The 12,341-nt window shown below is 33.6% G+C and overlaps 1 protein-coding gene across 1 annotated transcript in view; it reads left to right on the top strand.

Annotated features, from left to right (window-relative positions):
* The window catches only part of ARHGEF38 (Rho guanine nucleotide exchange factor 38), a 155,691-nt gene extending 145,546 nt beyond the window's left edge, over positions 1-10,145 (top strand). Inside the window, exon 14 of the mRNA XM_027543911.1 lies at positions 6,214-10,145. Coding sequence (XP_027399712.1) covers positions 6,214-6,399 — 186 coding nt within the window. The 3' untranslated portion in view covers positions 6,400-10,145. The remainder of the gene's footprint in view (positions 1-6,213) is intronic.
* Positions 10,146-12,341: the final 2,196 nt, after the last annotated feature.

Below are 12,341 nucleotides of genomic sequence, written 5' to 3'. Positions count from 1 at the left end.
CACAAACTAAGTAGCTTAAAACAACATAAATTTATTATCTTATCATTTTCTTGGTCAGCAGTCCAGACCACAGCTTAGCTGGGTGCTTTGCTTGGAATCTCATAGTGCTGCAGTCTAGATGTTTGCTTGGCTGTGCTTCTTTCCGAAATTCAAGATCCTCTTCCAAGCTCGTGGTGATGGCAGAATTTAGTTCCTTGTTCCAGTAAGACCAAGGCTTCCATTTTCTTGCTGGCACAATCTTTGGTACTTCTCAAAGAAGACCAAGTTTAATAATGGCCAAAATCCAGCTCTAGAGGGAAGTAATGTCTTGAGAATCAGTGCTCTTTTCTTTTTCCATGTGAATAATACTGAGAACATAATTTTTGACTTCTGAAAAGTTGGTTGTTTTGTAATAATTCTAGATTCACTATCTGATCTCCCCTCTTAACGTTTTTCAACTGCTTATAATAATGCTATATGTCTAGCATGTAATCATTTAAAAAGTGCTTCAAAAGTTAGAAGGCTGTAACATAATGTATCTAACTAGTCATTAAAATGATGCTTTAGAGAGCTATTTATTGAGATGAAAAGATTTTAAAATATATCTTGAAGTGAAAAAGCAGGTTGCAAAAATTATGTGTACTATAATTACATACTTAATACCACTTTAGGTAGGTAGAAAGAAAAGAAGAGGACAAGGAATAAAGGATAAAAGAACAAGGTATTCACAGAAATTGGGTAAATTTTTGTGTGCTTACCTTTATTTGAAACTTTTTTCTTTTACAAAAATTACTTGCATGATAACAATTTATATTTTTTAACTAAAGAACATGAAGGCTTGCTTTTGTGGGTGAGAGAGAATGAGCATTTTTCACGCAATATGACTATCTTGGCTTCCTGAGCTAATATGATGTAATATTGTAAATGCTCATTTTGCAGATTTTTTAGTTTTGGAAAGGAAGATTAAGATATATTATGATTTTAGTTGCTGCCAATTAGAGAACTGGGATGAAATCAGTAAAATGAGTGAAGATAAGTAGAGTGGCTCACTAAGCGAGGAATAATTAAATGCACAGTTACAGAATTAGGAAATGGCGAATTGGCAGTGGCACTGCAAGGGAAGAGCTGGTGGTTGTAAACAGCAAGTAATACATTGGGTATCAGTCAATAATACAATAATACAGGGTGTTATTAAAAAAGGAAATATGGAGAACTGGATTGTAGTCACAGAATATTGTACATAAAGTGAACCAGAGCTTTATATATTGCAAAGAAGTAATTAATAAAATATATTTTACTGAATGCCAAGGAAAGGATCAGATGATTATGGCTTAAATTTCTAAAACTGTAATAAATGTGTCTGGACCAAAACATAGTAACATTGAAAGTTGAAGGATATGGCTTAGAACAATGAAAACATTTTTTAAAAAGAGAGAAAACCTTTAGCTCTTAAATCCATAACAAACTGAAAATTTCTAACTTGTAGTCTAATGTTATCAACTACTGTCTCTTTAAAAGCAGATTTACTTCCATTTTGAATATTTATCTTGTGTTAAATGGAGGCACAAACATATCTAAAAATTGAAAAATTCTCATCCTAAGGTAACTATGGACTATGATCATCTAAAGTATTCAAAGTGTATAATTTTGTAATTTAACTTTAAAATTTTATGAGTGTTTATATTGAATGTTTAAAATATAAGCTTTGCTAGGTAGATTTTTTATTCCCCCTGAGAGTATATCTCCCAAATTGAAAGACCACCACAAATATTTAGGAATCATATTATTAGTAGGTAATTTGACTTGATAAAAAATCTATAGCTGCACTGATAAAGTATGTATATTATGTACGCACGTATGCATGCTAAGTTGCTTCAGTCGTGTCCAACTCTGTGTGACTCTATGGACTACAGCCTGCCAGGCTCCTCTGTCCATGGGATTCTCCAGGCAAAGATACTGGAGTGAGTTACCATGCCCTCCTCCAGGGGATCTTCCTGACCCAGGGATCAAACTCATGTCTCTTATGTCTACCTGCATTGGCAGGCAGGTTCTTAACAAATAGCGCAACCTAGGAAGCCCCATAATATGTATAAACATTGCAAAAGATGGCTAGCAACTACTAATGTGGGCTCTTAAAGATTATTTCAGAAGCTGTATTATAATATATCATATTCCTGAAAGCTTTTGCAAACCATATCTTCCACTCTGTTCTTATGGGTATATTCAATGCCTTCACTTTCTAAACAACAAAAACAGCAGCAACAGTATATTAGAGATTCCAGTCCCTTTCTACAAGAATACACTCTGCACATCCTTGCTAGAAGAAGAGTTTGGTTCCTAAAGTACTATGAGATATGAATGAAGCACACGATTTGGAGTTGGAAGATACAGTCCAAGTAGTACCAACTAGCTCTATGATTAGGAGCATGTTACTTCTCCAAGTTTCATCTCACAGGGTTGTTAAGGAGACAGCACATTTGACATGTAAACTGTTGTGAGAGCTATAAAAGGTGGTCATTATTGCTACCATCTCTCATCTGAGATGGGAATGCCAGACAACCCTACCTGCCTCCTGAGAAATCTGTATGCAGGTCAAGAAGCAACAGAACTGGACATGGAACAACAGACTGGTTCCAAATAGGGAAAGGAGTACGTCAAGACTGTATATTGTCACCCTGCTTATTTAACTTATATGCAGAGTACATCATGAGAAACGCTGGGCTGGATGAAGCATAAGCTTGAATCAAGATTGCCAGGAGAAATATCAATAACCTCAGATATGCAGATGACACCACCCTTAGGGCAGAAAGTGACGAACTAAAGAGCCTCTTGATGAAAGTGAAAGAGGAAAGTGAAAAAGTTGGCTTCAACCTCAACTTTCAGAAAAGTAAGATCATGGCATCCGGTCCCATCACTTCATGGCAAATAGATGGGGAAACAATGAAACATTGAGAGATTTTTTGGGGCTCCAAAATTACTGCAGATGGTGATTGCAGCCATGAAATTAAAAGATGCTTGCTCCTTGGAAGAAAAGCTATGACCAACCTAGACAGCATATTAAAAAGCAGAGACATTACTTTACCAACAAAAGTCTGTCTAGTCAAAGCTATGGTTTTTCTAGTAGTCATGTATGGATATGGATGTGAGAGTTCAACTATAAAGAAAGCTGAGCACTGAAGAATTGATGCTTTTGAACTGTGGTGTTGGAGAAGACTCTTGAGAGTCCCTTGGACTGCAAGGAGATCCAACCAGTCAATCCTAAAGGAAATCAGTCCTAAATATTCATAGGAAGGACTGATGCTGAAGGTGAAACTCCAATACTTTGGCCACCTGCTGTGAAGAACCATGTCACTGGAAAAGACCCTGATGCTGGGAAAGATTGAAGGAGGGAGGAGAAGGGGATGACAGAAGGTGAGATGGTTGGATGGCATCACTGACACGATGGACTTGAGTTTGAGTAGGTTCCGGGAGTTGGTGATGGACAGTGAAGCCTGGTGTGCTGCAGTCCATGGGGTCACAAAGAGTCAGACACAACTGAGTGACTGAACTGAACTGAACTGATTGTTACCATTCCATTGCTCAAGAATTTATGGCATCTCCTTTTTGGTTTTCTCTTTACTTCTTTAATTTGCAAAATGATACATACCCACCAGTCTGTCTTGTATGTATCTTGTATGACTCAAGATAATCTCATGTGTTCTCATATGATATTCAAGCCTTTCAGCCTTACTTTCAAAACAAACCAACATATATTTGAATTCCTACTATATATCATTGATATGGTCAATGGAGAAAAATTAAAATGTGGTTCGTCTCCTCTAGCTCATGCTAGAGCTGTTGAAATGATACATGTCAGTGGTGTCAGAATACCATCAAAAGCTAAATAGTTCAAGTTCTAAAGAACAGCTTACGCTGTATCTGTACCATTGACCCTTGAACAACTCTGGGGTGAGGGAGCTGACCCCTGGGCAGCTGAAAATCCACAAAAAATTTTGATTCCCCCCAAACCTAACTCCTAATAGTCTACTTTGAGTAGAAGCCTTGATGATGATATAAACACTTGATTAACATTTATTTTATGTTTATGTATTTTATATATATACATACAATAAAGCTAGAAAAAATATTAAGAAAATCATAAGGAAAAGAATACATTTAAAATACTTTACTGTATTTACCAATATGTAAGTTTATGTCATTTATTTACAAAATGAATCATTTCTTAATACATCAACATTATATGATATAAAGCAAATGTAATTGTATTTGCATTACTAATGCTAGACAACAGAAATGAAAAAATTATATAAAAAAGAAAATCATATTTATTTACAGGTATAACAATTTATGCATTGAAAACAAAGCAGCACTCGGATTGTTTTATGGTAGCTTAGTATAATCAGTATGATTGCTTCACAGTAGCCTAACCTATGCACTAATGACTAAATCATAAAATTTTTTTGGCATACAGTATTACAGTCATAGTCATAGTATTGGGTGGGCCAGAAAGTTTTTTTGGGTTTTTTTGAACAATCCAAACAAACCCAAACAAATTTTTTGCCCACTAATACAAACTGGAAATGTTACACTTTTTAAAAAAATCACTTACCTATGATGATAGGCTGATATGCAGTCTCTTCAGTTATGAGAGGCATACTGAATGGTAATATAATTCTTTGAAAGCAAAGTTATCAAACAGTAAGAAAACATTATAACATTATTAATTTTATGTTAAATATCACTCATCTGCTTTAGTAATTTAGTATTTTATACATTCATGACATCTTATTTTTTATCTTTTCAATATTTCTTAACTATGTGGTTCATCTGTGAGTTTTTTCAAATAGTCACAAATCTCCCCATTTTTTTTACAATATACTTACTGAAAAAAAGTGTGTAAGTGGATCCACTCAGTTGGGTATTGCCCAAGGATTAACTGTAGTCCCCGCTCCACAACCCAGTCTCCTGCTCAATGGATTTATCTTATTTCTCGTTTCCTTTTTATCCTGACCCTCAGTTTTGAGAAAGTGAATCTGCCTGCCTTTTCCAGGTACTGTTTCCGTGTATTCATCTCTGTACCTTTGAATAGGAAATATCTACCCTCTTTATTAACTTTGTGACCTATAAAAGGTTACTTCTTCCAAAACCCAGCTCACAAACTAGCTTATACACACACACACACACACACACATATATATATGTGTGTATTTATGTGTGTATGTATCACCTGCATTTGCATGGTTTTTTTTTGTTTTGTTTTGCTTTGTTGTTTTTGCATGTACTCCCATTTTTTTGGCATTTTTTTCCCTAGTGGGGTTATAAGTGCTCTGACAATATAATATCTGGCAACTAATAGATACATAGTAATTTTTAATTAAATAAATGAATGAATAAATATTGTTAGCTGACTGCTTAATTTTATAACATAACTAAACATTTTTATTAACAGTCTTAGTGGAAGAGGGACTAAACACTTAGAGGCTTCTTCTGCATCTAATAATTATGAAGTTTTCTTTTAAGGTTAAAGAAAAATTATGGTCACTCAAAGAATTTAAAATTATAAATTTAATACACTGTCATTATAAAAGTTTATAAAATAAGAAAATAAAAACAAGAAAAATTTAGTAATACTTCTAAATCTTGGAAATCTTTATTATGTTCATCTATAATAATTGTACTATTCAAAGAAAACCACCTAACAGTATTAGACTTATATTGTACATCTGGTTTCTTTTTGACTGAGTATTTTATCATAAGCATTTTCCTGTGTTGTCTCAGAAAACAGTATTTTTATGACTACAAATTTCCTTAGTGTAAGCATCTAGAATTTAACTATTGTTTACTGAACCTTTAATGTTATTCCACCTCCCTCCCACTTTTCACCTTATAAGTGGGTATTACATTAACATTATTATGCAATAATCTCTTCCAGTGTTTCCATTTCTGTAGAAGAGACTCTTGAGCTATTACTGAATCAAAAAAAGCTAACATTAAAAAGATTTAATAAAAAGTTCCAAATTGCCTTCAAGAATGAATAATTTAGACTCCTTCCAACAGAACAGTAAGAATGGCAATTTCACTGTTTTCATCTTGGACCATACTTTGGCAAAATAAATCCAACAAAGGAGTTGGGGAAATGGAACTTTACGAAATTCTAAATCTTGGAAATCTTTATTCTGTTTGTCTAAATTTTTAGGTTCTGCTTCTAATAATATCATTTGCTTCTTTGTCTAGATTTTCTATGCGGTTCATGCCTTTCAAGCACGGAGTGACCATGAACTTAGCCTTCAGGAATACCAAAGAGTTCATATACTTAGATTTTGTGACCTAAGTGGTAATAAAGAGTGGTGGTTAGCTGAAGTTCAAGGACAGAAAGGCTATGTTCCAGCTAACTACCTTGGGAAGATGACTTATGCTTAAGAAAATAAGCCTTTGACTTTCATTTTCTGGCAAGTTGTTGATTGACTACCTCATAAAACTGCCATTACAACATGTTGGCCTAGAAATCAAGAAACCTCCAAACTATTAATTTAAGAGCTGACACCATTTCAGATTTTAAGGAAGACTATGCTTCCAAACAAGATTATTTCAAAATGTACAATTAGGAATGCATGTTGAAGGAAACACCAAACACACAGAACGGCGAAACAAACAGCCAAAGCTCCAACTATCAACTCCTTAAAAGTGATCTTCCGAAAGGGTAAATGTATTCTTTATCATCATGAAAGGCTGGGTCTAAGGATAAAGGTTTTTCAATTTACTGTATTTTATTTTTCTGTATTATATATTTTGCCTTAAATGTTTTTGTTTTTATATTTTTCTCTTTTGAACACGCATGCATGTATATACCTACACACACATATATACCATAACATTACATGGTTTTACACACATGTATGTGTACTATGTGGTACAGATTATACATATATATGCATGAACAAGGGAGTGTACTAAAAAGACATAAGAACAGAAATCGATTACTTAATTATGTGACTCTCTCTTTAGTGGAAGTTTTGAATTTAAAAGAACCCTGACTAACATAATGGTAATATCTAACATTTACTGAATGCATATCAAGTGCCAGACATTATTATAAATGCTTTATATGTGGTAAATTATTTGATACTCAAAACATTATGAGGAAACTATGGCCTAAATAGATGAAATAATTTATTTAGCCCAAGTTACATTGCTAGTAAGTGGCAGGGCTGAAATTCAAACCTAGATCTAGTTATAGAGGTCCATACCCATAAACATTACATGGTATATATTTACTATCAGCAAAGAACATAGTGATAAAAATAATCAATGCTGATGAGGACCATGTTCCTCTTAGGTCCATATTTAAGTATTGAGAAATTTTTCAAAATCAAGGGCTATTGGAACTTCCATGATTAGCTTAGAGAATAGGAAGTACCTAAGTTTATTATTTTTATTTTTTGCTTAAACATTGTTGAAAGTGAAATTGTTTAAAAACTATCCAATATGATCACTAACGATACTTTAATGAGAAAATATTTTTGGATCATTCAATCATGTAGATGATGAATGAGGAATATGTGTTCCGTGTTCTGAGCCAAGATGTAAATATTCTTAGTTGCTGATTTGTACTTAGACAAGGCAGGCATTGAGGATAGCACTTGCTGTAACACAATGTCCCGGGACACTGAACTTTCATTTAGGAATAGCTCAGAACTGTCCTCTAAGATTTCAGGCATGTTTTGTCTCAAGACATTTTATTGAACGAAAGATGTTGCTTTGGAATAGAAATAAAGATTGAATTTGACTAAGTGGTTTCTTTTAAAAACCAAACTAAGGTAGATTTTCATTGTCCATATAAAATGTGTTAATATATTAAATTTTAAAATTTTAAAGTTAAAATTACTCTCAAAGATTTGATCTCAATAATACATATTATTACATCTATTACTGAGGAATACAAAAAAATGAAGAATGCCGTTTTTCAGAGAGCTGTTGACCTTTAACATACACAGGGCATGTACAACCATAGAAATTCATGAGAAGACATTACATGACAGAAAAATTTATATTTTATGATATTGTTTCTAAAATTCTTAAACAAGGTTTATCAGGTTCTATTTATAAGTTGTTTCTGCATAAAACTTTGAGTCGGGTACCAAAAGATTGGATGTACAGCAACTTTTTGTCTTTTAAAGGGTCCTTTGTATTCAATAGTGAAACATAAGTAAATTCCAGTTTGCTTAGGATAAAGCAAAAGGAAATCCAAACTTGTAACTTGTGGCATATCATGAATCTACCAACAACTAGTGAGGAATTTTTATATAAATTAGCTGTGACCTAAATACTCCTCCCTGAAATGAAGAATTATATAAACAACACATATCTGGTTTTCTGGCTGAAATAAGTGACTAGATGTAGATGTATAGGAGAAGTTCTGTCTACCTGTGTAGTCCTAAGATTGATGCTTCCTGTCTGACCTTAGAAGAAACCACACCACTGAAATCACAGCTGCAGTTAGTAACTGAGCAAGACTTCCAGTGAAGCCACCTTCTGCAGTTCCCCACTATTGTGGCAAATATGCATTACTATAAAGCAATGCTGTTGCTATTTTAAAAATACGACCTACATTTCATATGCTATTTAGGCTTTTTAAAAAAAATTATACAATATATACATTTTAAAAGTATATTATTTAAAATCAAGTAATTGTAATTTTTTAGTCAGGCATTATTTTGTTGGGTCTAAGGGAAATAAAATCCCATATGTGTGTAAGTCTTCAAGAAGTTTAAAAAGATAGGCCTGTTGGTGACATCCCTGCATATAAGGAAAGGAATGCTAATGTAATTCTGTTCTTTCTTTATGTCTTTAAAATCAAATGTTATTATATAGTAGACAATTCTCTGAAATAGGTATTTTTACTAAGAATGAAGGGGAAATTTTTGTGGCTGTTTTTCTTTATGAAACAAATAAACAGGTGTATGTATACACTTTATTTAGTATTTATTTTTAAATACAGATGCCTTAAGCAATATACATAATAAAGTTTAGAAATTATATTTTAAACTCTAGTAATACAAAGTTGCCATGGGTGCTTAAATCATGTGAAAGAGTCACAAAGCCACTATGTGAACATTTCTTGTATTTTAGAAAAATATCTGGTCTTAGTATTTATTAATAAAACATTTCTATGAAGGAAGAATTGTGCAGAAGAAATGTCATGCACATTGTTAGTCATATAAATGCAGCATTGCATGAACAGTTTTAAGTACTGGTATATTGCATATCTTCCCTAAAATATAACTTGGACTTTTAGAAATAATGGCTATTAAGTGCCTGTCACTATTTGTGATGAATATTTAGATAATTTACAAACATTTAGTAAACATGGAATTAAAAACTCTCCATTTTTCCATCAACTTCTTTGACTTCTGTCAATGGCAAAAACCTCTCAAAGTTATTGTGAATTAAAGAGAGGAAATCTTTATATCCTAAGATGGCAAAACCACTTTATTTAGATCCTATTTGTCAAAACTATATGGCTTCTTAAGGTACTCAGTACACGGTTCAATACTTGAATACATTGAGAAACCTCACAACATTTAAGCTAAATTAAGACATGTGCATTTACATTATAGTGATGAGGAAGGAATTAAATTTCACTGACTGGAAGGACACTAGATATTATATGCTTTATAGAGATATCCTACTATTTATAGAATGCTATTATTTTTAAAGTCTATTTTTTTCAATTACCTCTCTCATATATATACTAGATAGTATATATAAAAAGTCACTAAATTCTCTGTGACCTACAAAATCATTCCAATATAAAAATATTTACTGCAGGAATTCAAGCTGAATCTCTGTGAGCCAATAACTGTGCTCACAATATTACACTCTACATACAGACAAAACTTGCTTTAATTTCTCAGGAAAATAAGTCACATTTTAGTATATGCCAGAACAAGATGTTCTTGTTCAAAAATCTTGTGAATGTATTCTTAGTAAATTAAAAACAGCTTCTCTTAAAGAAATATTACAGTATGTAAACATGGCTTTCTCTACTTGCTTATAATTTTTATAATTATTGCGCCAAATGTATTTCCGTAAAATGATGTATTTCCTATACAACCTATGGTTACCATAGTTTATAATCTGTTACTAATAAACAGTACTACCACATCCTTGTTAAGAGTCAGAATCACCTAACCTTTGAATATTAGAGGCCTTCCATTTTATCTCATTCATTACCATTTATGTTTTAAAGAGGAGGAAACTAAGATCACATAGCTAACACATGGAGAGACTGGGATTCAAAAACAGGTCTTCTGACTTTAAGCCAGTGTCCTTTTAGAGTTTTAAGTCACTAAAATCTCCGATTAAATAATCTTAACAGAAAAGCACAATATGCAAAACAGAAAAGTGAGACTGGCTAAATTTCTACTAAAATGGGATCTGAACTTACAATCCTAAAAGCTTGCTTTTTGGCTCACCTATGTATCTGTCTATTCTTTCACTGAGCCAAGAGCTGCAGTGGGAACACCATGATGTGCAAGACACACAAAATCCCTGCCCTCACACAACTTAAAATTCTGTGCCAAAAACAAACAACATAACAAAATAAAACAAATGATAAATACTCTTAATATAAAGCTGGCTACATTCATCACATGCTCAGTTATAAAGTTCACTTAATGATATGGAAAAATCAAGGTCTAAGAGCTACTTGGGGTAAACTCTAATACCAAATATACCTCTATGAAATACCAAACTTAGTTATACACTACTCGATGTATGTATCCTACACATATGTCCAGATTCTAAATATATATTTATACACGCATGCAATCTATAATCACTGCAGATGGTAACTGCAGCCATGAAATTAAAAGACGCTTACTCCTTGGAAGGAAAGTTATGTCCAACCTAGATAGCATATTCAAAAGCAAAGACATTACTTTGCCAACAAAGGTCTGGCTAGTCAAGGCTATGGTTTTTCCTGTGGTCATGTATGGATGTGAGAGTTGGACTGTGAAGAAGGCTGAGCGCCGAAGAATTGATGCTTTTGAACTGTGGTGTTGGAGAAGACTCTTGAGAGTCCCTTGGACTGCAAGGAGATCCAACCAGTCCATTCTAAAGGAGATCAGCCCTGGGTGTTCTTTGGAAGGAATGATGCTAAAGCTGAAACTCCAGTACTTTGGCCACCTCATGCGAAGAGTTGAGTCACTGGAAATGACTCTGATGCTGGGAGGGATTGGGGGCAGGAGGAGAAGGGGATGACAGCCGGTGAGATGGCTGGATGGCATCACCGACTTGATGGACACGAGTCTGAGCGAACTCTGGGAGTTGGTGATGGACAGGGAGGCCTGGCGTGCTGCGATTCATGGGGTCGCAGAGAGTCGGACACGACTGAGCGACTGAACTAAACTGACAATCTATAAAAGAACCATGCTCAATAAAAGTTAAATTACTTCCTAAACAAGTTAAGTCCTCTCTGAAATACTATAGAAAGTAAAATGCTTTTTTTCAACTCTATCCAGCAGATGTCATTGGTAATTAAATATTAACTACGTGCAACTGTTTGCATTATTGCTTTAATTTCTTGTAGGTACTGAGGTTATATTAGTTATTACAGTTGTTGAACTGAGCTTGTATCATATCATTTTATCTAGTTTAGTTCAAAATGATCCTGAACTATATAAACAAATGATAATGAATATACATATATTTTTTGGTCTTTTGACACTAAAGGGGACTTGGAGTTGATGCCAAATTGATATTTAATCAACAGAAACCTGAGTTTCAAAACAAAGACATATGCAGGCAGATTTTAAGCATGTAAATAGATGTTTACTGCACATTGTAAGTATTATTTCAAATTTGAGTTGTAACTTACCATGAATTCAGTGCCATTATTTAACAAAGCACTTTAAAATGTCTTTCCTTAAAAAAGGCCAAGCTTACTTTAAAATGTTTTAACATCACAGAAAGCATTTACTAATATATTTTAGAACAATAATGTGAGAAAAATATAGGAATTATGCGCAAGGGTTTGAGTTCAGAAGTTTATAGTTTTAGTAGCATACCTCAAAGCTGAAGGAACAGGCTGCTCAAGTTTAGTGAATGTAAGAATTTGCTGGACGTGTAGTTTCTGAATGAAATGAGGTATTCATGAAGTATAAAATGACTACTACATTTTGCGGTGAACAATGAACTATTCCTCTGATCCAGAAAGCCTTATGTCTTCTGTCAGAATAAGGTAACAACTCAGATCCTTCACAATTTCTGAGAGAAATGTGAGAAAAGTATTGCACTTAAAGGGCATGGGGGCTCACAATCTATTGGAAGAGATAAATGCCTAAATAATTGATATGAGGGGA

This window comes from Bos indicus x Bos taurus, chromosome 6 (genome assembly GCF_003369695.1).
Source record: "Bos indicus x Bos taurus breed Angus x Brahman F1 hybrid chromosome 6, Bos_hybrid_MaternalHap_v2.0, whole genome shotgun sequence".
NCBI lineage: Eukaryota > Metazoa > Chordata > Mammalia > Artiodactyla > Bovidae > Bos > Bos indicus x Bos taurus.
Note: the sequence above shows the minus strand (reverse complement) of the source record. Positions and strands in the feature narration are given on the sequence as shown.